The sequence below is a fragment of the Cetorhinus maximus genome, chromosome 6, assembly GCF_964194155.1.
Source record: "Cetorhinus maximus chromosome 6, sCetMax3.hap1.1, whole genome shotgun sequence".
NCBI lineage: Eukaryota > Metazoa > Chordata > Chondrichthyes > Lamniformes > Cetorhinidae > Cetorhinus > Cetorhinus maximus.
The window spans coordinates 122,305,880-122,332,483 of NC_135884.1; the positions used below are offsets into that span (position 1 = coordinate 122,305,880).

Here is a 26,604-nt window from a genome sequence, read left to right on the forward strand (position 1 = left end):
AGAAGTGAATAGATATACTTCTAGACACTGAAGACGTCAAGGGGTATGGAGAGTGAGTGCGAGTACGGCATTGAGATAGAGGATTAGCCATTCAATATTCATATTGAATGGCGGAGGAGACTCATAGGTCTGAATGGCCTGCTCCTATTTTCTATGTTTCTATGATGACTGAAGGATCAGCAAAAGGCAAAATAGGGTTGGATTTTATGGCCCCAGCAGCATATTTGAAGGCTGGGGGACTGGGAGTGGGGGCGTGGTGGGGTACCTCATAAAATAAAATGGGTGGCCTTCCTAACATCTTACTGCCCACCTTGACTTGTCTCCCAAAACAAATATGGGTGGGGAAGACGTCATGCAGCCTTCTTGCCCTTGGGCCTATTAGCGGCTAATTAATAGCCCTCAAGGGATTCATTCTGCCTATGGCACTATTTTACATGCAGCAAGAGAAGCGGAGGCAAGGCTTTCAGCATGGGCTGCTGTCGGGCAGGAAGGCAGGGATGCCTCCTTTGGCCAGTCCCCTGTGCCCATTGGAGGCACTGCAAAATCATACCTTCCCCCCTTTATCCTTTCCCCTCCCCCAGCCTCTAAAACCTGGTCCCCCATCCCCTCACTGGGGTCTCCCAGGTTGGCGTGTCCAAATTCCTGGACTTACCTGGAAATCTGGGCTCCATGACACTTCTTTATGGAGGGCTGCCTGTAGTCCCAGCAGTGGCCACCACTTGATCCTGATGCTGCTGGGGCAACAGAGCTGCCGCCAGTCAGATTGGAAGTGCCACTCTGAATCAATTAAGGCTACTCCCAGCATATTATTATTGTGGGGCAGCAGGATTCTGAGTAGGCAGGCTCAAGCCTGACTTTTCTGTCGAGGGGGTGAGGAATACTCCCCATGCAAAATCCAGCCCGTAGTTTTGTAAGAGATATCTGCAGTGTATGGCTAGGTGTCTGAAAGAATGCATTCAAATGGTGGAATGCAAGAAAAAGGGGGGTGGGGGAAAAAGAGCAAATCAAAGTGAGAACAGTAAGAAGTTATTAGCTATCAGGTAGGGTATAGGAGTTACACAGGCTAGAGGAAGCACAACCATGGAGAGATTTGTAGATGTTACATTTGATTTCCTGAGGACAGAAATTAATGGTTAAGTGGGACCTTGTGCAAGAGGCTACTCATGTAATTTGAATTTTATGAAGTTGGTGTAGAGAGAATTGTAGTAATCTATCCTAAATGTGACGCTCCCCTGACATATAGGTACTGACAAGAACTGACTAAAATAGCTTCAGTCTATTTAATAATAATTCAAGCTGGTTTTGATGCTGCCTGGGGAGTCCAAAAGTACATGGTTCTCAAATCATGGATGATGGTAGGGGCAGGATTTGGCACTGTTGACACACACATGGAAGCTAGCCAGATAGCCAGCATACAAGTAAGGAGTAGGATGAAACAGAGGCATACCCATAGGAAATCATGCAGCCACAGTACAAAAAGCCACTGGAGAAAATGTCGAGATAGATGGAATTGAAATCAAGGAATAGTACCGTCAGCAAAGGAAAGGAGAGGGAACAGTGGCAAAGACAGCAGAGAAAAACAGTAGGTGTAAAACATGACAGCAGAGAATATTGTCTTAGAGGTAGCTCAGTAAAGCAACCTGCAATGCTTCAAAAGTAAAAAAAAATTGACTGTATTAGGTCACTGATGTTGACATCAAGGTGGGGCAGGTGTGAGAAGCCTGGTAGTGGGTCAGGAACAATGTCAGGAACATAAGGCCTTACTTAACAGCAGGGGCTCACTGGAATAATTCTAAGCCGAATAACAGCTGGCCAGGTTGACTGTCCAAGTGGTAGGTAGAGGCAGGGGGGCCCAACTCGGCAAGGAGACAGAGATTGGGGTTAGATGTTGGGGTATGGTGCAAGATCAGAGACATCATCTAAGCGGGGTGGGATGGCAAGGAGGGAGGAAAGGTTTCAGGATTGGGCCCATAATCAGGGCTGGGGGAGACTGAACTGATTCTGCTCCTTCTGGCCTACAAAGGGTACTTAAAGCAGTCAGCTTCTCCAGCCTCAGATCTGCCACCAGGTCACTCCTTAACATGCAGTTAAGTTTAAGTTGTGGCTCTGACAATGTCTTGATTTTTTTTTAAGTTTAAACACCAGGAATGGGGTCAGGTTGCTGAATTCCGATATCTTAATCACCGCTGATCCTCACCTGCCTGTTATCAAGATAACAATTGACAGGAGTATCACCACTAGAGGAAGAATCTTTGATATTACTCACCACATATACAAGCTGGTCACGTTCATGGGCTGCCTTTTCAGCAAGACTAATCAAGTTTGCCAGATACTGGTGAGCTGCTACTTCTTTCTCCATAGCTTCTTCCATCTGTGTTTTCAGAAGACCAACCTTTTTCTGTGCTAGCCTGTGAACCAGATTATTTTTGTTGGACTACCCATGTAAAATTCCATGATTGTATTTTTCACATGCAAATTTTTTACCCTTTCATATACCTGCAGCAAATAAGAAGTGTACATAGCCACATTTGAACCATAGAATATTAGTGGTGAAAAATGTAAATTAGATAATTATGCCTGTTTATTATTAATTTGGACAGAAATTTTCTCTGTCCTAATTTAACTGTCCAAATTAATAAAGGCAAGTGCTCAATTAACTTAAGTTGATATCTTCATGTTTGATAAATTCTGAAAATAAAAGTAATGATGAGTAAAAGGAACATGTTTGTATAACAATTTATCACGATTTCAGGATATCCAATGGTGCTTTCCATGTTTTAGTGCAGTTACTGACTCCTCATCATCTCCATCACGAATACCTCCCAGGTCCACCTCTGTAATATCACCCAACTCCATCCCTATCTCAGGCAACATTTTGCTAAAGCCCTCATTGATGCTGTTGTCACTACCAGACTCAATAATCAAATGTTCACCTTTCTAGTCTCACATCCTCCACCCAACATAGATTTCAGCTTATCCAATATTCTGCTCTTCATACCCATAAGACCATAAGACATAGGAGCAGAAATTAGGCCATTCGGCCCATCGAGTCTGCTCAGCCATTCAATCATGGATGATAAGTTTCTCAACCCCATTCTCCCGCCTTCTCCCCGTAACCTTTGATCCCCTTACCAATCAAGAACCTATCTATCTCGGTCTTAAATACACTCAATGACCTGGCCTCCACAGCCTTCTGTGGCAATGAATTCCATAGATTCACCACTCTCTGGCTAAAGAAGTTTCTCCTCATCTCTGTTCTAAAAGGCCTTCCCTTTACTCTGAGGCTGTGCCCTCGGGTCCTAGTCTCTCCTACTAATGGAAACATCTTCCCCACGTCCACTCTATCCAGGCCTTTCAGTATTCTGTATGTTTCAATCAGATCCCCCCATATCTTTCTAAACTCCATCGAGTATAGACCCAGAGTCCTCAAACGTTCCTCATATGTTAAGCCTTTCATTCCTGGGATCTCGTGAACCTCCTCTGGACCCTCTCCAGGGCCAGCACATCCTTCCTGAGATACGGGGCCCAAAATTGCTCACAATATTCTAAATGTGGTCTGACCAGAGCCTTATAAAGCCTCAGCAGCACAGCCCTGCTTTTATATTCTAGTCCTCTCGAAATAAATGCCAACATTGCATTTGCCTTCCTAACTACCGACTCAACCTTGATCCAACTTCCATTCGGCTATCTCACTTGGCTGTAAGCTCCTCAATCCCTCAAGTTTAAAATTTATTTTCTATGTTTAAATCCCACCATGACCTTGCCCCTCACAATCTCTATAACATCCTTCAGCCTTACAACCTCCCTGAACTCTGTTCCTCTGACTCTAGCTTCTTGTGCTTCCTTCCTCCCTTCACAGCAATGGCAACTGTGCTTTCAGCTGTCTAAGCCTCAGCATCAGGAATTTTCTCCTTTAGACGCTGCTAGTTTCCATCTTCGCTTCTTAGCGGACCCTCCTTCCACTTAAAAAACATAACTATTTAATAAAGATTTTGCCATCAATCCTAATCTTTCGTTCTTTCACTCGACGTTTGCTCTTCCTCATGCCTTTGTGATGCATTGTAGAAGTTTTTATTACATTAAAGACACTGCATAAATGCATTTGATTGTTCCTGCTTCTAACTCAGAACTGCTGCCAAAACCTTAAGCTTGACAATAACCGACAGGCAGTTTTTGAGAGGGGCAATAGCAGGCGTAAAATCCAGAAGAAATTTCGACATGTTGGTTTTGGCGCAATTTCAACATTACTTCCAATATATGACAGCTGAAGTGGTACATCCCACATGACATGATCTCAACTCGACTATTAAAAGGTTGATTCAAAGGTGGCATTTGGTAAAGTTAGAAGTTTATGCAAAGAGGTCATGAATATTAAAAGGTGAACTCAGAGGACAGTCAAGGACTACATCGCAGTTTAACTAAATATCACTCAATGTATTGCTGGGTGCAGTGAGGAACTGGAAGGAGATTATTGCCCCCAACAATGGGAGGAAGAACCTCCTGTTGTCACCAAGTAAGTATGGTTGAAGGTGGCTGAGGACATCAGCAACAGGACCATTATTTCCCATTCCTGGATCCAATGCAGGGAGCACTTTAACGACATAATCAAGTCAGAAAAGGCAAGTGCAGTTGCATCCTGTAGTGCACACTCTCTTTCACTCTGTTTTGTCAAGTATAATTGTAAAAAAATATATCTTTTTATTTTCTATTGGAATGTAAATTAAAATTACAATAGCTGCAGTTTGAAAGACATGTCCACTGGAACAGGATGGAAGATATATACAATGTTGCAGTCCTGGAACAGAGTGTGCCAAGAAAGACAGGGTGGTGCTGGAAAGGAGTCCTGGACCAAAGGAGCTGCCTGGCAACAACATTTTAATTGGTTCCTGACCAGGTGACCAGGATTTGTGAGAGAGCAGTGCAGCAGAAAGCTCCTAGCCTGAAAGGAAAAAGATCTAAAGCCTCCCTCTCCTGTGTGTGTAAGATTCCAGTAATTGTACAATTGTAGCTAGTTGGCTTTTTCCTGCTCTCTCTCTCTCTGAAGACCCCTGTCAAGAGGCAAAGAGGAAAATCACTGTTAGAGACATTGAAAAGCAAGTGCTCAACCAGTGAACTAAAGATTGAAAGTGCTGGAAGACCATCTTGTGTCATCAACAAAGAACTGAAAGGGATTTGGAAGACATTGATCAAAATCAACCCATTGAATCTTGTACTCCGGAACTGGTGCTATTGAATTGTTTTATCCCACTCTTAAAATCCATGTTTTTATGTATCTTGTGTCTTGTATGTGCGTGTATAGAGATTTAAGAAGGGGTACAGTTTAGGTTATAGAGTTAGAAATTAGCAGTTCATATTTCTTTCATTTACCACTGGTTAAAGACAATTTGTTCAATGAACAGTTATTTACTTATTAAGTTTAAAAACCTGGTGCTTGTATTCTGTTAACCTAAATTAAACAATTAGGTGGGTTGATCAAAGTTTTTCAAATTTGTCGCAGCTTGGGGAGCAGTGGGGCTTGATATCGGGGTGCAATATCCCCAGTGAGTCGTGACATACTCCATTATATTACGCCTTGGTGCCACTTCAGTTTCAAGAGCACCCATTGTTCAGTTTCTATGCATTTTTTTGCATCTTATTTATCCATCCAAGTCTACAACTCACCACAAACCTTATGCAATGTGATGCATCATCCTGATGGCTACCCTCATAGAATTCATTGATTCCATCTGAACATATATCCTTACAGCCACTCATAGGTCTCTTCTTCTCCCCATTGCAGGAGAAGAGAGAACAAAACACAAGGGAAAGGGAGAGCATTAGGCATGGCCTGCCACAGATTGTGCAGCTAACACAATGTAGATCAGTGACATCTCTGCATCCCTGGCAACTGGAGATGGAGAAACTGAGATTTTGCAGCTGCCTGGTGATACAATTAAATACCCCTGACCCACAGAGACTGAAACATGGTGACTTGATTTCAACAATAAGTGAAAAATGATAAGAGAAACTATACCATACTGGCTACATTGTTACATTACCAATAATAATTCATATCCTTTTCTTCTCATTTCCAGGGCCTTCATGTGTAAACAGTCACAATTCAATGGTTCCTGTTAGGCAGACACATGGGCTCTCACATGGTGAGTCATAGTTTGAGTGAGCGTGAACAAAACTGGTGGCAGGAAGAGTCTACATTGATGGACATACACCTCTTCAAGCTCTGCTCAGCTTGACAGAGATGCTAAACCCCAGGAGTCATTGATGAAAAGAGAATCAGAGAGGGGAAGCAGCAAATTTGTGATTTATTGGCAGACGTTGCGATACTCTCCAAAATAGCAGAGAGGATGGAGGAAAGCAGCACAAACATTTGTTGATGGATATCACAGAGTGTTACGATGATATTTGCCATGGAGAAAGCGCCTGCTTCCCTGGAACTTCAAGCACAGCTATGAAATCAGTTCAAGCAGACCATCACAATGATTATGTAGACTTGTCTCAGGTCAGCGGTTAAAGAAATGTCTGTTTGTCTATCCCAACTATCAAATTCCCTGTGACCACTGCATTTACATACTTTGCTGTGCCCCCCGATTCCCTCAAGGTGCTGTCACCTTCTGTAGTATTCATGCTGAAAAACAGTTTAATTTAAGGATGCCACACTCCTGGAGGACTCCTGAACTGCCTTCAACTTCCTACCATGCCAATGACCACGCACTTTGTAGGTGTGGGTTGACCTTGCCCTGGAATGTGAGTTCCAGGAAATTCTCAGCATCCAGCTTTCATATGGGGTTCTTAGTCATTTACAGTTACTTCAAAATAGGTACAAATAGCAACAGACAAACTATGGTGGTTGGGTTAGGAGGTGCATATTTGTAACGTGTATCTCTGTAAATAAAAGCCAATAAAAGTTTGTAAAGATTGGCTCCAGTCCTATGTTTCACCACCAGGCATTCAGGAATATAACAATGGGTGCCAGGATGAAATATTAATGAGCAGAAACAAGGTGCCCGGAGAAACAGGGAGAGGGAAATATCACAGGAGTAAAGAACAATTCAGAAATAGGAGGAATCAGTCAGGGGGCAAAAGCAAAGGAGGCTAAGATGGATTTCGAGTACATGTACGTAAATGCATGGAGAGCGGTTAATAAAGTTGGTGAGGTACAGGCAAAAGTCGCCACATGGGACTATGGTTTAGCAGCAAAACAAATATGGCTCAAAGAATGGCAGATTCAGAACTTGGAAATCTTGATTACACAGTATCTAGGAAAGATAGGGAAGGAACAAAAAGGAAGGACGAGATGGCAGTATTGATTAAAGAAATTATTATTGCACTGGAGAAGGATAATAGTTGAGCCAAAGTCAGAAATTAGAATTAAAGAACAAAAGAGGAGCTATTACGCTACTGGGTGCATACTATAGGCCACCAAATAGTGAGAAAGATATAGAGGGGCAAATTTGAAGGCAGATCACAGCAAGAACCATAGAGTAATGATAATGCAAATTTTCCTCACCCTATATTAGCGAGCTTGGATAATGTTTCCTAACATTGATTGGGATAGTGACAGTGTAATAGGTAGAGGGGAGGAATTTCTGAAGTGGGTACAAGAGACCTTTCTTAACCAGTGTGTTTTCATCCAATAAGTAAGGAAGCAATGTTGGATCTAGCTCTGGGGAATGAAGAGCGGCACATTTCAGTGGGAGAACATTTGGGGGAACAGTGATCATTGTTCCATCAAATTTAGAATATTTAAAGAAAAGGACAGGTACAAGCAAGCATTAAAGTGGGAATTCAACTGGTAAATCTTTTTCAAGTTTAATTTTGGAGTATGAATCAGATTCTGACCGAGAACTAACAACCCAGAATTAACAGCCTTTAAGTTAAGTAGCCTAGTTAAAAAAAAAAATTCTTTCGCGTTATCAACAGTCACAGATTGCAACTCTTTCGAGTACAATCACAGTTCTTGGTTTCCGGGAGTGGGACATGAACCCACAACCCTCTGATTCAGAGGCGAGGGTGCTATGAACTGAGCCACAGCTGACACCTCCATCAGGCACTGTCTTAGTGGCAGTTAACTGTCAATCACCTGAAAGCGATTTAGAATCGAGTGCTGGGAGTTGGGTAAGGAAGGGAAAGAGGTGCTTCTTTTGCTTTCTAATTTTCTCAGCCTTCAGGAAGTGGTCATACTCTGCTACAGGAGAAGCAGCTAGTTATTTGGTAAGTATTTGGTAAGTGACAAAAGTTTATTCTATTCCTAAGATTCAAATAGTCTAGCAACTGTGGTGAGGTTAATAAACATAGAAAAACAAGAGTTAACAAAGTGAGCGTTGATCCTATAGAATGAGAGTCTGGAGAACTGATAATGGAAAACAAGATGATGGCAGATAAATTGAACAGGTACTTTGTATCCTCTATAGTGAAAACTGGTGCATGTAACGTTCCAGAAGCAGCTATAAAACAGGAAATGAAAGTGGGAAGGAAGTCAAGAAAATTACAATCACCAGGGAAGTGGTACTGAGTAAATTATTGGAGCTGCGGGCTGAAAAGAGCCCGGGTCCTAGGGTCTTAAAAGAAATGCCCAGTGAGATAGATGATGCATTAGTTTTAATTTTCAAAAACTCCCTAGATTTGGGGAAGGTCCCATTAGGTTGGAAGATAGCAATTGTAACTCCATTATTCAAAAAGGGAGGGAGGCAGAAAGCACAAAACTACAGGTCAGTTAGCTTAACATCTGTCATAGGGAAAATATTAGAAGCTATTATTAAAGAAGTTATAGCAAGTCACATGGATAAGCTCAAGGTCATCAGGCAGAGTCAACATGGTTTTGTGAAAGGGAAATTGTGTTTAACCAACTTATTGGAGTTCTTTGAAGAAGTAACATGTGCTGTGGCTAAAGGGGAACTGGTGGATGTACTATACTTAGATTTCCAGAAGGTATTTGATAAAGTGCCACATCAAATTTACTGCGGAAAATAAAAGCTCATGGTATAGGGGGTAACATATTGGCATGGCTCGAAGATTGGCTGGCTAACAGGAAGCAGAGAGTAGGCATAAATGGGTCTTCTTCAGGTTGGCAAGATGTAACGAGTGGTGTGCCACAGGGATCAGTGCTGGGGCCTCAACTATTTACAATTTATATAAATGTCTTGGATGATGGGATTGAAGGAATGGTTGCCAAATTTGTTGATGACACAAAGATAGGTAGGAAAATAAGTTATGAAGAGAACATAAGGAGGCTACAAAAATGTATAGATAGGTTAAGTGAGTGGGCAAAGATCTGGCAAATGGAGTATAATGTGGGAAAATGTGAAATTGTCCATTTTGATAGGAAGAATAAAAGAGAAGCATATTATCTAAATGTTGAGAGATTGCAGAGTTCTGAGGTGCAGAGAGATCTGGGTGTCCTAGTTTATGAATCACAAAAGGCTAGAATGCAAATGCAGCAAGTAATTAGGAAAGCTAATAGAATATTATCATTTATTGCGAGGGGAATTGAATACAAAAGTAGGGAGGTTATACTTCACTTGTACAGGGCACTAGTAAGACCACATTTGAAGTACTGTGTACAGTGCCTTATTTAAGGAAGGATGTAAATGCATTGGAAGCAGTTCAGAGAAGGTTTACCAGACTAATATCTGGAATGGGTGGGTTGTCTTATGAGGAAAGGTTGGACAGACTAGGCTTGTATCTGCTGGGGTTTAGAAGAGTAAGAGGCGACTTGATTGAAACATATAAGATCCTGAGGGGGTCTTGACAGGGTGGATGTGGAGAGGATGTTTCCTCTTATGGAAAAATCTAGAACTAGGGGTCACTGTTTAAAAATAAGGGGTCACCCATTTAAAACAGATGAGGCAACATTTTTTCACTCAAAGAGGGTCATGAGTCTTTGGAACTCTCTTCCTGAAAAGGTGGTGGAAGCAGAGTCTTTGCATATTTTTAAAGCAGAGGTGGATAGATTCTTGGTAAGCAAGGGTGATAGGTTATCGGGGGTAAGTGGGATGCAGATTTCAGGTTATTGACATATCAGCCATGATCTTATTAAATGGTGGAGCAAGCTCGAGGGGCTGAACAGCCTACAGCTGCTCCTTGCTCGTAAAAAAAATTTAATCAGAAGTGGGTGTGTTAGGTCAGGTTGCAGCTTTGGTGGTTATAGCTGGCTAGCAACCTGGAGTCCATGAGTTCAAATCCTTTCATGGCATTTTGTACAAAATCCCAAATGGTTCAGTCGTATACTTCAGGGAATAGAACCTAACATTTTTATCCTATCGGGCATACGTGTGACTCTCAATGTCCTCTTTACATGGTTTAGCAAGCCACAAATTATACAAACAATAGGTGGTTGGTCAGGTCAGAACAGTACCACATAAAACCATAATGGCCTACAATATTATGTCAAGAAAGGCTACTTCGGCAAGGTGTAATAAGGTTACCTGCACAAATGAACAATACTCCATCTGGAGTGAGCACCTTTAGGGAAACAGAGGACATGTAAAAGATGAAACTGAGAAAACAAAATCGGATATACCAAGGATATAAAAATTTCATTTCAAAATATTTACCACATGAATTAGAATCAAAATTTAGAAATTTTAATTGTCTCAGTAGAATGCATTTATAGTTCAAAATAAATGTATTGGTTACCTATTTATCTATTGTACCTGTTTGACTTCTGTGATACTTGCAGCTCTGCTTCTAAAGCCTTATTGTCAGCTATTAATTCTGTCTTTTCAAAGAGTAGGCTCTTTTTCTCAGCTTGCAAAGATGCAATTCTTCCCATCAATTCCTCCATTTCGGCATGCTGTTTCTCTCGTTCCAGCTGCAGTTTTCTAACAGAAAGAAACAATAACCACACTACTGATAGTACCCTGGAGATTGAGGTAATAACTGATAGGCTGCCTCAGGTCACACACCAAAGCACATTTACTAAATACACAATTTGTGGCAGTTAAATGGCTGGGCCATAAAAATAAACATAGGTTCTTTAATTTTACTTTTTATCTGGGGTTTAAGTGCGAGCCTGATGGCAAATACCTTGAAAATGTGGCCACCAACGGTAAATACTTGTGTGGACTATCACTTAGTTGAACTATGCTCTTTTTTCAAGTTCCTTACTTAATTTCTTAAGCTTTAAAAATGCAAAAAATAAAAAAATACTTTTATTAATTTTCTTCAAATTTACCTGTGTTTGTTGGAATTCAGTTTTTCCTATGATTTTTTTCAACAAAAAAAAGATTCAATTTTTTAAAATTGATACTTCGAACTTGATTTCAGTGGTTCTACACAGGAATTTTCAGCTCCAAATTGTGCCCTAACCTAAGCTATTTCTCTGGTAATATTACTATGTCCCATTACAATTTTTGCTTTCAGCTCAATTCTTTTCCCTCAAAGTATTTTTTACATTTTTATACACACTACCCAAACCTGCAACCCTCTGCTCAATAGTCTTATTCATTTTACACCATCCCCTCTCTGATGTGCTTTTCTATTCCTTCCTCCACTTCCTGTTCTTTTTACATTCTATTCTGCTCCCTCATCACATTTTTTTTATTCATTCATGGGATGTGGGCTTCGCTGGCTGGGCCAACATTTATTGCCCATCCCTAGTTGCCTTGAGCTGCCTTCTTGAACCACTGCAGTCCATGTGGTGTAGGTACACCCACAGTGCTGTTAGAGAGGAATTTCCAGGATTTTAACCCAGCAACAGTGAAGGAACGGCAATATATTTCCAAGTCAGGATGGTGTGTGGCTTGGAGGGGAACTTCCCTGTGGTGTTCCCAAGTGCCTGCTGCCCATGATGGTAGCAGTCGTAGGTTTGGAAGGCGCTGCCTAAGGAGCCTTGGTGAGTTCCTGCAGTGCATCTTGTAGATGGTATACTCTGCTGCCACTGTGTGTTGGTGGTGGAGCAAGTGAATGTTTGTGGTTGTGGTGCAAATCAAGCAGGCTGCTTTGTCATGGATGGTGTCAAGCTTCTGGAGTGTTGTGAGTAGGCAAGTGGAGAGTATTCCATAACATTCCTGACTTGCGCCTTGTAGATGGTGGACAGGCTTTGGGGAGTCAGGTGATGAATTACTCATCACAGGATTCCTAACCTCTGACCTGCTCTTGCAGCCACAGTATTTATACGACTAGTTGAGTTCAGTATCTGGCCAATGTTAACCCCCCGGCTGTTGATAGTGGGGGATTCAGTGATGGTAATGCCATTGAACGTCAAGGGGCGATGGTTAGATTCTCTCTTATTGAAGATGGTCATTGCCTGGCACTTGTGTGGCATGAATGTTACTTGCCACTTGTCAACCATAGCCTGGATATTGTCCAGGTCTTGGTGCATTTGAGAGGAGTATGAGAGGAGTTGCAAATGCTGCTGAACATTATGCAATCATCAGCGAACATCCCCATTTCTGACCTTATGATGGAAGGAAGGTCATTGATGAAGCAACTGAAGACGGTTGGGCCAAGGACGCTACCCTGAGGAACTCCTGCAGTGATGTCCTGGAGCTGTGATGATTGACCGCCAACACCACAGCCATTTTCCTTTGTGCGAGCTACGACTCCAACCAGTGGAGAGTTTTCCCCGATTCCCATTGACTCCAGTTTTGCTAGGGCTCCTTGATGTCACACTCAGTCAAATGTGGCCTTAATGTCAAGGACAGTCACTCACCTCAACTCAGGAGTCTTTTGTCCATGTTTGAACAAAGGCTGTAATGAGGTCAGGAGTTGAGTGGCCCTGGCAGAACCCAAAATGGGCATCAGTGAACAGGTTATCGCTAAGCAAGTGCCGCTTGACAGCACTGTTGATGACCCCTTCCATTACTTTACTGATGGTCGAGAGTAGACTGATGAGGCACTAATTGGCCGGGTTGGATTAGTCCTGCTTTTTGTGTTCAGGGCATGCCTGGGCAATTTTCCACACAACCGGGTAGATGCCAGTGTTGTAGCTGTACTGGAACAGCTTGGCTAGGAGCGCAGCAAGTTGTGGAGCACAAGTCTTCAGCACTATTGCTGGAATGTTGTCAGGGCCCATGGTCTTTGCACTATCCAGTGCCTTCAGCCGTTTCTTGATATCATGTGGTGTGAATTGAACTGGCTGAAGACTGGCATCTATGATGCTGGGGACCTCCAGAAGAGGTCAAAATGGATCATCTGCTCGGCACTTCTGGCTGAAGATTGTAGCAAATGCTGCGGCCTTATCTTTTGCACTGATGTGCTGGGCTCCCCCATCATTTGAGGATGGGGATATTTGTGGAGCCTCCTCCTCCAGTGAGTTGTTTAATTGTCCACCACCATTCACGACTGGATGTGGCAGGAGTGCAGAGCTTAGATCTGATCCACTGATAGTGGGATCGCTTAGCTCTGTCTATCACTTGTTGCTTATTCTGTTTGGCACGCAAGTAGTCCTGTGTTATAGCTTCACCAGGTCGGCACCTCATTTTTAGGTATGCCTGTGCTGCTCCTGCACTCTTCATTAAACCAGGGTTGATCCCCTGGCTTGATGGTAATGGTAGAGTGAGGGATATGCCGGGCCATGAGGTTACATATTGTGTTCAAGTACAATTCTGCTGCTGTCGATGGCCCACAGCATCTCATGGATGCCCAGTCTTGAGTTGCTAGATCTGTTTGAAATCTATCCTATTTAGCACAGTGGTAGTGCCACACAACACAATGAAGGGTATCCTCAATGTGAAGGTGGGGCTTCAACTCCACAAGGTCTATGCGGTGGTCACTCCTACTGATACTGTCATGGACAGATGCATTTGCGGCAGGTAGGTTGGCGAGGATGAGGTCAAATACGTTTTTCCCTCTTGTTGGTTCCCTTACCACCTGCCACAAACTCAGTCTAGCAGCTATGTCCTTTAGGACTTGGCCAGTTCGGTCAGTAGTGGTGCTACCGAGCCACTATTAGTGATGGACATTGAAGTCCCCCACCCAGAGTGCATTTTGCACCCTTGCCACCCTCAGTGCTTCCTCCAAATGGTGTTCAGCTGAGGAAGGACGGTACGTGTTAATCAGCAGGAGGTTTTCTTGCCCACGTTTGACCTGAAGCCATGAGACTTCATGGGGTCCGGGGTCGATGTTGAGGAGTCCCAGGGCAACTCCCTCCCGACTGTATACCGTTGTGCCGCCACCTCTGCTGGGTCTGTCCTGCCGGTGGGATAGGACATACCCAGGGATGGTGATGGTGGTGTCTGGGATATACGGTATGATTCCGTGAGGATGACTATGTCAGGCTGTTGCATGACTAGTCTGTGAGACAGCTCTCCCAACTTTGGCTCTAGCCCCCAGATGTTAGGGGGTCGACAGGCTTGCCGTTGTCGTTTCCAGTGCCTAGGTTGAAGCCTGATGGTCCATCCGGTTTCATTCCTTTTTTGAGGCGGTTTGATACAACTGAGTGGCTTACTAGACTATTTCAGAGGGCATTTAAGAGTTATACACGTTGCTGTGGGTCAGATTTCCTTCCCCTAAAGGACATTAGTGAACCAGATGGGTTTTTACCATTGACAATGGTTTCATGGTCATCATTAGACTTTTAATTCCAAATTTTTATTGAGTTCCCATGGTTGGTTCAAACCCAGGACTCCAGAGCATTACTCTGGGACTTTGAATTACTAGTCCAACGACAATACCACTATGCTATCGCCTCCCCTCCATTTCGTTCACCTTGCCTCACCATATTTGTTTAAACACTTCTATGAAACAAAGTTCAATTAGGACTAAGATCCGATAATTGGATCAATCTCTTTGGCCATTAGATAGGTCAAGACTTCAGTACATTATCTAGGTTCATACTTCAGTGCAGTACTTTGGGAGTGTTGGTCAGAGGTGGCACTTTTCAGCTGACGAACAGATGGTAAATATGTTGCTCAGGTGTAAAGCTGGTATGTCAGATCAATTGCTCATCATAGAAACTGCCCAGCTTTCATTTCCATTTAAAGCCAAGGAAATGAAAAGCAGTTGACTTATATAATGGACAGTTAATCTGCAACATCAGTGGTAAGTAGAAAATCTGCCCTGAAATGTCAGAGGCCCTGTCTGCCTAATCTTGTGGTTCAAGTGGATGTAGAAGATTCCATTACACTCTTCAAAGAGACCAGGCAGTTCTTCTGGCCAGCATTCCTTCTTCCACCAATCAGAAGTCCAGGTACAATATTTCATAAAGTTTACCACTATCCACTTGAAATGTCACTTCTTCAAAAATTTCAAGGTTGATTAGACTGGATCTTCCTGTCAAAACGCATGTTTACTAAGCTATTATAAACACAAAATACTGCAGATGCTGGAAATCTAGAACAAAAACAAAAATACCTGGAAAAACTAAGCAGGTCTGACAGCATCTGCGGAGAGGGATACAGTTGACATTTCGAGTCCGTATGACCCTTCATCAGAACTAAGACATATAGAAATGAGATGAAATATAAGCTGGTAGAAGGGGGTGGGACAGGAGAGCTCAATAGGAGGCCAGTGGTAGGTGGAGGCCAAGAAGAGACTGCCAAAGATGTCATAGACAAAAGGATAAAGGGGTGTTGACAGTGGTGATATTATCTAAAGGATGTGCTAATGGGGACATTAAGGGAAGCAAGCTAATGGCAGATGGCCCTAGTGCACGTGGGGTGGGGGGAAGGGATCAAAATGGGCTAAAAGGTGGAGATGAAACAATAGATCAAAATAAATTTAAAAATAGAAGGGAAAAGAAAAAATATAGTTGTAAAAAAATTATAAATTATTGGAAAAAGGGGGATCGGAAAGGGGGTGGGGATGGAGGAGAGAGTTCATGATCTGAAATTGTTGAACTCAATATTAAGTCCGGAAGGCTGTAAAGTGACTACTTGGAAGATGGGGTGCTGTTCCTCCAGTTTGTGTTGAGCTTCACTGGAACAATGCAGCAGGCAAAGGACGGACAAGTGGGCATGAGAGCAGGGTGGTGTGTTGAAATGGCAAGCGACAGAGGTCTGGGTGATGCTTGTGGATAGACCGAAGGTGTTCCACAAAGCAGTCACCCAGTCTGCATTTGGTTTCTCCAATGTAGAGGAGACCGCATTGGGAGCAGCAAATGCAGTAGACTAAATTGAGGGAAGTGCAAGTGAAGCGCTGCTTCACTTGAAAGGAGTGTTTGGGCCCTTGGACGGTGAGGAGGGGCGAAGTAAAGGAGCAGGTGTTGCACCTTCTGCAGTTGCATGGGAAGGTGCCGTGGGAGGGTGTTGAAGTGTAGGGGGTGATGGAGGAGTGGACCAGGGTGTCCCGGAGGGAACAATCCCTGCGCAAAGCCGCCAGGGAGGCTGAAGGGAAGATGTGTTTGGTAGTGGCATCATGCTGGAGTTGGCAGAAATGGCAGAGGATGATCCTTTGAACGCGTAGGTTGGTGGTGTGATAAGTGAGGACAAGGGGGACCCTATCATGGTTCTGGGAGAGAGAGGAAGGTGTGACACTTCCCTTCCCTTCCTTGACCTCTCAGTCTCAATTTCTGGTGATAGACTGTCCACCAATATTCATTACAAGCCTACTGACTCCCACAGCTACCTCGACTGCAGCTCCTCACACCCTGCTTCCTGTAAGGACTCCATCCCATTCTCTCAGTTCCTTCGCCTCCGTCGCATCTGTTCTGATGATGCCACTTTCCAAAACAGTTCCTCTGACATGTCCTCCTTCTTCCTTAACCAAGGTTTTCCACCCACGGTGGTTGACAGGGCCCTCAACCGTGTCCGGCCCATCTCCCGCGCATCCGCCCTCACACCTTCTTCTCCCTCCCAGAAACATGATAGGGTCCCCCTTGCCCTCACTTATCACCCCACCAGCCTCCGTGTTCAAAAGATCATCCTCATCTATTTCCGCCACATACTCCAGCTGGAGCCAAACTAATATTCTGTGTTCAGCCTGTTTCAAGCCAGTCTTTAAGGTTCTCATATAGAAACAGAAATTAGGAGCAGGAGTAGGTCATTCATCCCTGCATCCAGTCTGTCCAGCCCTGTCAGAATTTTATACCTTTTAATAAGATCCCCTCTCATTCTTCTAAACTCCAGTGAATACAGGCCTAGTCGGCCCAATCTCTCCTCATACGTCAATCCTGCCATCCCAAGAATCAGTCTGGTGAACCTTCGCTGCACTCCCTCTATGGTGAGTATATCCTTTCTTAGGTAAGGAGACCAAAACTGCACACAATACTCTAGGTGTGGTCTCACCAAGGCCCTGTACAGCTGCAGTATGACATCCTTGCTTCTGTACTCAAGCCCCCTCGCAATGAAGGCCAACCTACCATTTGTGTTCCTAACTGCTTCCTGCATCTGCATGCTTGCTTTCAGCGATTGGTGTACAAGGACACCTAGGTCCCTTTGTACATCAACATTTACCAATCTATCACCATTTAAATAATATCCTGCCATTCTGCTTTTGCTACCGAAGTGGATAACTTCACACTTAGCCACGTTATACTGTATCTGCCATGTGCTTGCCCAATCACTCAACCTGTCTAAATCACCTTCAAGCCTCTTAACACCCTCCTCACCGCTCACATTCCCACCAGATTTCATGTTGTCAGCAAACATTACATTTGGTTCCCTCATCCAAATCATTGATATACACTGTGAATAGCTGGGGCCCAAGTACTGATTCCTGCGGTACCCCACTAGTCACCATCTGCACCTCCAAAAAAGACCCATTTATTCTTACTCTGTTTCCTTTCTGCTAACCAGTTCTCAATCCATGCCAACATATTACCCCCACACCTATGTGCTTTAATTTTACACACTAACCTCTTACGTGGGATTTTATCAAAAGGTTTCTGAACATCCAAATACACCACACATCCACTGGTTCTCCCCTATCTATTCTACCAGTTACGTCCTCAAAAAACTCCAGTAGGTTTGTCAAACATGATTTCCCTTTCACAAATCCATGTTGGCTTTGTCTAATCCCGTTGATATTTTCTAAGTGTCCTGTTATCATACCCTTTATAATAGACTCTAGCATTAACCCTACCACTGAGGTTAGGCTAACTGGTCAGTAATTCGCTGATTTCTCCCTCCCTCCTTTTTTACATAGTGGGGTTACATTTGCCACCCTCCAATCTGCTGGGACTGTTCCAGAATCTACAGAATTTTGGAAGATCAACACACCCACTATTTCCATAGCCGCCTCCTTCAGTACACTGGGATGTAGATTATCAGGCCCGGATATATCCGCTTTCAGTCCTATTAATTTCTCCAGGACTATTGTTTTAGTAATACTAATTTCCTTCAATTCCTCCTCACTAGACCCTTGGTTCCCTAGTATTTCTGGAAAGCTATTTGTGTTTTCCTCTGTGAAGACAGAACTAAAGTAGTTGTTTAATTGTTCTGTCATTTTCTTGTTCTCTATTATAAATTCTCCCGTTTCAGGCTGTAAGGGACCTACGTTTGTCTTCACTAATCTTTTTATTTTTACATGCTTATAGAAACCTTTACAGTCCACTTTTATGTTCCTTGCAAGTTTACTCTCATATTCTAATTTTCCCCTCTTAATCAAGCTCTTGGTCCTCCTTTGCTGAATTCTAAACTGCTCCCAATCCTCAGGCTTGCTACTTTTTCTAGCAGCTTTATATGTCTCCTCTTTGGATCTAATACCATCCTTAATTTCTTTTGTTAGCCATGGTTGGGCTGCTTTTCCTGTTGCGTTTTTGCGCCAGAAAGGAATATATAACTGTTGCAATGCATACATCCATTCCTTAAATATTAACCATTGCCTACCCACGGTCATGCCTTTTAATGAAGTTCCCCAATCTATTTTAGCCAACTCACGCCTCATACCTTCGTACTTTCTTTTGTTAAGATTTAGGACCCAAGTTTCAGGTCGGACTACTTCACTTTCCATCCTAATAAAGAATCCTATTATGTTATGGTCACTGTTCCCTAAAGGACCATGCACAACAAGATTATTAATTAACCCCTTCTCTTTGCACAATATCAAATCTAGGATAGCCTGTTACCTAGTCAGTTCCTCAACATATTGGTCTAAAACCATCTCGTACACACTCCAGGAATTCATCCACCACAGCATTATTGCTAATTTGGTTTGCCCAGTGTATACGTAGATTAAAGTCACCCATGATTGCTGTACCATCCTTGTTACATGCATCCCTAATTTCCTGTTTAATTCCATCCCCAATCTTATCTTTACTGTTTGTAGGCCTATAGACAACACCCAATAATGTTTTCCGCCCCTTGTTGCTTCTTCGCTCCACCCAGACTGATTCTGCATCTAGATTTTCTAAGCCAACATCCTCTCTCACCATCACACTGATTTCATCCTCAATTAACAATGCCATGCCACCCCCTTTTTCTTTTTGCCTGTCCGTCCAAAATAGAGTACCCTTGGATATTCAGTTCCCAGCCTTGGTCACCTTACAGCCACGTCTCTGTAATCGCAATCATATCTTACCCGTTTACATCTATTTGCACTGTTAATTCATCTACTTTATTGCGAATGTTCCATGCATTCAGATACAGTGCCTTTAGACTTGTCTTTTTAACATATTTACACATTTTTTTTGTACTATGGCCCTATTTGCTGCTAGCCTTGTTTCCTCTGCCTTCCATTTTTGCTTTCTACTTTTGTGTCTTTCATTCCTATCTTTGTTTCCCTCTCTTGTATCTCCCTGCTCAGGGTCCCATCCCCCTGCCAATCTAGTTTAAACCCTCCCTCACAGTACTAGTGAATACCCCTGTGAGGATATTGGTCCTGGTCTTGCTGGGGTGCAACCCGTCCAGCTTGTACAGGTCCCATCTTCCCCAGAATCAATCTCAATGCCTCAGGAATCTAAATTCCTCCCTCCTACATCATCTCTCCAGCTACTCATTCATATGGTCTATTCTCCTATTACTAATCTCACTAGCACTTTGCACTGGGAGTAATCCAGAGATTACTACCTTTGAAGTCCTGCTTTTTAAGTTATTTCCTAGCTCCCTTTATTCTGCTTTCAGGACCTCAAGCCTCTTTTTACCTATGTTGTTGGTATCAATATGGACCACGACCTATGGCTGTTCACCCTACCCCTTCAGAATGTCCTGCAGCCGCTAAGTGACATCCTTGATCCTGGCACCAGGGAGGCAACACACCATCCTGGTGTCACGTCTGTGGCTGCAGAAACATCTATCTGTTTCCCTTACGATAGAATCCCCTAACACTATTGCTCTCCCACACCATCCCCACCACTCCCGTGCACCTGAGCCACTTGTGGTGCCATGAACTTGACTCTTGCTGCATTCCCCTGAGAAACCATCTCCTCAACAATATCCAAAACAGAAAATTTGTTGGAGAGGGAGATGGTCCCGGGGACACCTGCACAACCTGCCTAGAGCTTTTGCTCTGTCTGCCAGTCATCCATTCCCTTTCTGCCTATACATTCTTTACTTGCGGTGTGACCACCTCACTGTATGTGCTATCCATGAATATCTCATTCTTGCGGATGCTCCACAGTGACTCCAGCCATAGCTCCAGCTCCAAACGTGGATTTTGACTAGCTGCAACTAGAGACACTTCCTGCATGCATGGTCACCCTAGACACTGGAAGTGTCCCTGACTTCCTACATCGCACAGAAGGGGCATTCCACTTGGCCGAGCTGCCCTGCCATCAATTATCCTTAAATTACTCTCTTTACTTTTACTTCCTCTAGTTTAGAGGATATTAGGACAGAAGAATACAGACCAGATCCTACTTATCAAGGCCGCCGCTCTTCTTACTGAGGAAAGTTGAAAATGAAAGATCACCTCCTTCCCTCTTCAGTGAACTCCCTCTTTCACCAAACTCCAACTGTAGCACTCTAATGCAGCCTGAAGCAGCACTCCAGTGCAGAAAAAAGCAGCACTATCGATGGCTTGTTTTATGCTGTCTGAATCTAGCTTCTGAAAACCTGTTTAAGCCAGTTAACTAATTAACTATCTGCAGCTGCAAGCATAGCCTGTATTACTCCTGTTTTAAAGCTAGACGAAAACTCACCTTCTCCAGACTCAAGGAGCAACTTTTAGTTAGTTGCTAAATTAAAGAAAGATTAGACTTTAGATAGAAATTAACCCTTAAAAGTCCCTCTCTCATCAAACTCCAACTGAAGCACTCTAATGCAGCCCAAAACAGCACTCCATATTTTCTGACTGACATTTTATTATTGAATTGCTGAACGAACATTTTACTGTTATAGTTTGTTTACAGTTATGCTTTTGTCTAGATCTCGCTGCTCCTCTGGCTACTCCTTTCACATTTGTTCTTATCTTTATCCAGTGATTCTATCCAATTCTTTCTGCAACGTATGTACAGTTCATTTTGCCTCTATTTCACTTTTGACTTGTTTGTTAATTGAGCTACGGTCAAGACCTGCTTAGTCTGAGGTCACTAGTTTTAGATATTTCTAGTAATATAACATTTGCTGACAACTCCAAGCAATGTGGACAGTTGGCAAATGTAAAGGGAATCAATACTATTCAAACTGATGTGAACAGATAAAGGAGATGGGCTAAGGAGAGGCAGATAGATTTTAAAAGTAGATTAATCAAGTTAATGCATAGTGGAAGGTGAAACAAGGCCACCTAACAGATACTATTTTAGAAGGAAGGATTTCGATATGATCAAAATATTTCAATGAATCTAGTCAATCTGAAGCAAAGTTATTCATCTTGAGTGCGTTGGATTTCAAGTTAAAAAGAGTTATTCTGACCTACGTTGGTAAGGCCACATTGAGAATACTTCACGCAATTTAAGACAACCGACCTTCAAAAAGTACAGACAAAAGCAATGGAATTGGGTATGGCAAGACCCTACATTTGAGTTTATTAACCTAGCTTCTATATTTGCAGGTATCAGCATACCTGCCATACATTCCTATCATTCCCTAGTTTTATTTAGGAATTTTGACACATCTTGTTTGAAATTCTATTTGAGCAGTTTAAATGTATTTTTTTAAAGATTTCGTATCACCACCGTACTTTGATCAATTCCATGTATCCTACGGCAATATGACAAAATGTCAACCTAAAATGGTTCTTCACACACCCCTCCCAATTCTATATGCAGACCTTAAAGATTTCTGGTTTATAAATGAAAATTTTAAGCATTTGAGCAATTGTTTTAAAAAGATATACCTTTTCAGGTCATTCACCATTGTCGTATGCTCATCAGCTCCCACTTTGGCATCATGGCTTGCTTTTAGTTGGTCATACTTTGAGCAAAGGTTGTTCAGCTCTTGTTGAGTCTCATGCAACTCTTCTTGTTGACTTTGATTCTCTGCTTCCAGCAACATCAGTTGTTTGGTCAATTTTGACACTAATATCAAAATAAGAAAATATAGATTGAAACTTTTTTTTAAAAAAAGGTAAACCATGTTTGATGGGAAACCAAAGTTGTGACCAATAGCCTGAAAAGCTCCAGAACATGATGGACCAAATCTGAAGCCAAAGCTGTAGGGATAATGGTGATGTATGTTGCAGTGTAGGATGCATCATATTTCTGAAATATTAGAACACTCAAATATGCAATGTAACTACATGTACCAAAGTCTGCTGTTGAACTGAGTTGGAAACTGTCAGGCATTGTTGAAGGAATATTTTAAAACATTATAAACAAAATAAAAAGTCAAGGGAAACAGCTAAGAAAACATGAAGGGAACATTTTCTTCATGTTAAAACGGCATTGGAGTATAATAAAACTGGCAGGTGGGGGTAATCTAGAGTCCACTCATTAACAATTATACTTCACCTCCCCTTTCCCTGAAGTAAGTCACATGATAGTATGGAAAAGTCTTCAAGAAATCCAAGTGGATGGTTGGGACAGTTATCACAATAAGAAAGAGTTCATTTAATTATCAGAATTCCTGCTTTATTTTGCTTGGGCTCACCTTCCTGCACATGTCTGTTATGACTGCTTTTTCCTTTGGCTTGCTGTATCTCAAGTTGCTCCATTAAGATTTGGTTTTCCTCCAAAACCAACTTTGCCTGATCCTGCAATTGATTCCTGGAAGGACAAACAAAATTGAAAGAACTGTGCTGCATCCAGCACCACGAGTTAGAAACTATACGCAACATTACTTGAAAAGAGATCACAAATTCTTTATTATTGCTGGAAAAAAATGCTGTTGAAGCTTTTCATCTTGCACTCATCAGGACAGATTCAAGAATGCCCAAATTTCAAAGGAAGCAGCAATTTATACTGGATGAGAAATGGATGCTGATTGGTTGGCAAGTCAACTCTGATTGGTCGAGATGTTGCCATAGAGAATGCATCAGGGAACTATTGTCCCCCACCCTGTTGTTTAATTTTAAAAAAAAGGTGCAATGCATGGACATGTTCCTTTTCCCTGCAGAAGATATATATGTAACTTTTACCAAGTATTAAGTGAGCCACATTACTGCCATTAAGTACTTATAAAGTACAGTCCTCATTACAGCCTTGGTTCAAACATTGACAAAAGAGCTGAACTCCAGAGGTGAGGGGAGAGTGACTGCCCTTGACATCAAGGCAGAATTTGACTGAGTGTGGCAAAGGTTACAGGGAGAAGGCAGGAGAATGGGGTTGAAAAACTTATCAGCCATGATTGAATGGCGGAGCAGACTCGATGGGCCGAATGGCCTAATTTCTGCTCCTATGTCTTATGGTCTTATGGCATCAAGGAGCCCTAGCAAAACTGGAGTCAACGGGAATCAGGGGGGAAACTCTCCACTGGTTGGAGTCATATCTAGCACAAAGGAGGATGGTTGTGTTTGCTGGAGGTCATCAGCTGCAGGACATCACTGCAGGAGTTCCTCAGGGTAGTGTCCTCAGCCCAACCATCTTCAGCTGCTTTATCAATGACCTTCCTTCCATCATAAGGTCAGAATTGGGGATGTTCGCTGATGATTGCATAATATTCAGCGCCATTCACCACTCCTCAGATACTGAAGCAGTCCATGTCCAAATGCAGCAAGACCTGGACAATACCAATGCTTGGGCTGACAAGTGGCAAGTAACATTCACACCACACAAGTATCAGGCAATGACCATCTCCAACAAGAGAGAATCCAACCATCGCCCCTTGATGTTCAATGGCATTACCATCACTGAATCCCCCACTATCAATATACTGGGGGTTACCATTGACCAGAAACTGAACTGGACTAGCCATATAAATACTGTGGCTACAAGAGCAGGTCAGAGACTAGGAATAGTGCAACAAGTAACCCACCTCCTGACTCCTCAAAGCCTGTCCACCATCTACAAGGTACAAGTCAGGGGTGTGATGGAATACTCCCCACTTGCCTGGACGAGTGTAGCTCCAACAACACTCAAGAAGCTTGTCACCGTCCAGGAAAAAAGCAGCCGGCTTGACTGGCATCATATCCACAAACATTCACTCCCTCCACCACCAACGCACAATAGCAGCAGTGTGTACCATCTACATGATGCACTGCAGGAATTCACCACGGCTCCTTCGACAGTACCTTCCAAAACCACAACCACTACCATCTAGAAGGACAACGGCAGCAGACACATGGGAACACCACCACTTGGCAGTTACCCTCCAAGCCACTCACCATCCTGACTTGAAAATATATCGCCATTCCTTCACTGTTGCTGGGTTAAAACCCTGGGACTCCCTTCCTAACAGCACTGTGGATGTACCTACACAACAGGTACTGCAGTGGTTCAAGAAGGCAGCTCACCACCACCTTCTCAAGGGCAACTAGGGATGGGCAATAAATGCTGGCCCAGCCAGCAAAGCCCACATCCCGTGAATGAATTTTTTTAAAAAGTCACTGTTGTAGTGTTGGGAATGACCAACCAATTCCAGGCAGCAAAGTCCCACACACAGCAATGCAATAATGACAAGATAATCTGTTCCAATGATTTGGCTTGAGAGATAAATATTGGCTCGGACACTGCGCAGAATTCCCCTGCCCTTCTTTGAAAAGGCAGATGAGATCTTGGTTTATCAGCTCATCCAAAAGACAGCACTTCCACCAGTACAACACCAGTACACCTCAGTATTGCACTGAAGTGTCAGATTACATTTTGTGCTTTGACCTCTGGAGTAGGACTCAGTTAAAATGTGAATTGTTAAATATTTACAGCTATATCAACTTGTCGAAACTTTCAGTTACAACTTTTAAATGGAGTTATTGCAAGATAAATTTTTTAGTTGTTGGCGTGAAAATATATTGGTCATGTTTGGAGGTCCTTGTATTTTATTGGATTGTGCTAACCACATTATCTTTCTGGTCAACCAGCTGAAAAGGAGAGCTATATTTGTTATCAGATGCGAAGGTGGTGATTTCTGACCTTGGTAACTGATTTGTCTTATTGCAGCACGTGGTTAAGTGGAACCTGTGTCGCTGGCTGGTTGCATGCTCATTAGGAAACCCAGCAGTGTGCAAGGCTAGCAGGCGTTCCAGTTAGCCTCCAGTTCTTAAAGGCACTCTGTCCCTTTTAGAGGTGAACTGCACAGACAGAAAGGAAGCTGCTGCTGACTGCCAGAACTGTCACTGGTTGCAATTGGAAGCAACAAAACTAGAGCACCAGTGCAGAGGGAGGCTCACAGATACAGCTTTGAAGGCCTTTGTCAATGGAGGTCAACAGAAGCAGAGAGGACGTGCGTCCACGGGGTCGGGGGGGCGGGAGGGGGTGGAGCCAGGAGGCCATCACGGAATGCCCTCGGAAGGAATAGAAGTAGATAGCAAAGAAGGTCAATGCAAGAAGCTTGGTGCCAAGATCTGGAGGCAATGCCAGAAAAAGTTCAATGACCTCTCACAGGTGGTTAATGTCAGTGAATGCATTTTCAAAGAACATTTCCTATACTGGTGTATACAACTTCTTACACTGCTCAATGCACCACACCTTCATCGCTCACCCATTAGCAATCACTAACATCCAGGATGCAGGCCTAACAGTGGCATACTCCGCCTCACCATCATACAACTTCCAGTGATACCCATCTCACACCCATCATTTGATTGCTCCACATTATCTCCAGCTCTTCAGCTATGGCAGGCACATCACCCAAATAAATGAAACACAATAAATGCTATTCATTTCCCTCTCTTGCAGGACAAGGTGGCACGAAATAAAATCAAACAGAGCAGAAGCAGCAAGAGATAGGCATACTTGCATCCCCTGAGCCCTATCCGGGAGACAGCGCTCCACATCATGGGTCTGGTTGCGACAGAGGCTGTTGCATCCAACGTTGCCAAGAATATTCGGGGTGATGGCATTTTTACTGCCTTATGCCACTTTTCAACCCTCACTAAATCCTCATTCTACTATCTGGCATGAAGCACAAGCAGCAGATACTTTCTACCCCACCCCTCCCCCTCTGACTTTCTGCTTTCAGATACCCAAGAACTGCCACAGCCTACTCACAGCACCCTCAGGAGAGAAAGAGAGCAGTAGACCTCTGAAGAAGAAGCAACGTCACTTGATCTTACACTCGCAGCCACCACTCATATACTGCCAGAGTAATAACATTAGAGGGTATTGAATCAGGATCAGCACATGGTGAGTTTCTGAGCACAAGTGGGTTGCAATCATGCCAGGAGGAAATGTTACTCCATGTGCAGCTCACCAGAAGACAAGTCCACACACAAGTCCTGCTACAGGGGACAAAGATAAGTTCAATGGACGCCAAA

General features: G+C 43.1%; 1 protein-coding gene across 2 annotated transcripts in view; it reads right to left on the reverse strand.

The window, feature by feature from the left end:
• cep89 (centrosomal protein 89) overlaps positions 1 to 26,604 on the reverse strand; it is a 146,457-nt gene that overhangs the window by 60,311 nt on the left and 59,542 nt on the right. For both annotated transcript variants that reach the window (XM_078544414.1, XM_078544413.1), the window contains exons 14-17: positions 22,845 to 22,960; positions 22,093 to 22,273; positions 10,653 to 10,820; positions 2,267 to 2,408 (exon numbers count right to left, since the gene is read on the reverse strand). In XM_078544414.1, the coding sequence (XP_078400540.1) occupies positions 2,267 to 2,408; positions 10,653 to 10,820; positions 22,093 to 22,273; positions 22,845 to 22,960 (607 nt within the window). The remainder of the gene's footprint in view (positions 1 to 2,266; positions 2,409 to 10,652; positions 10,821 to 22,092; positions 22,274 to 22,844; positions 22,961 to 26,604) is intronic.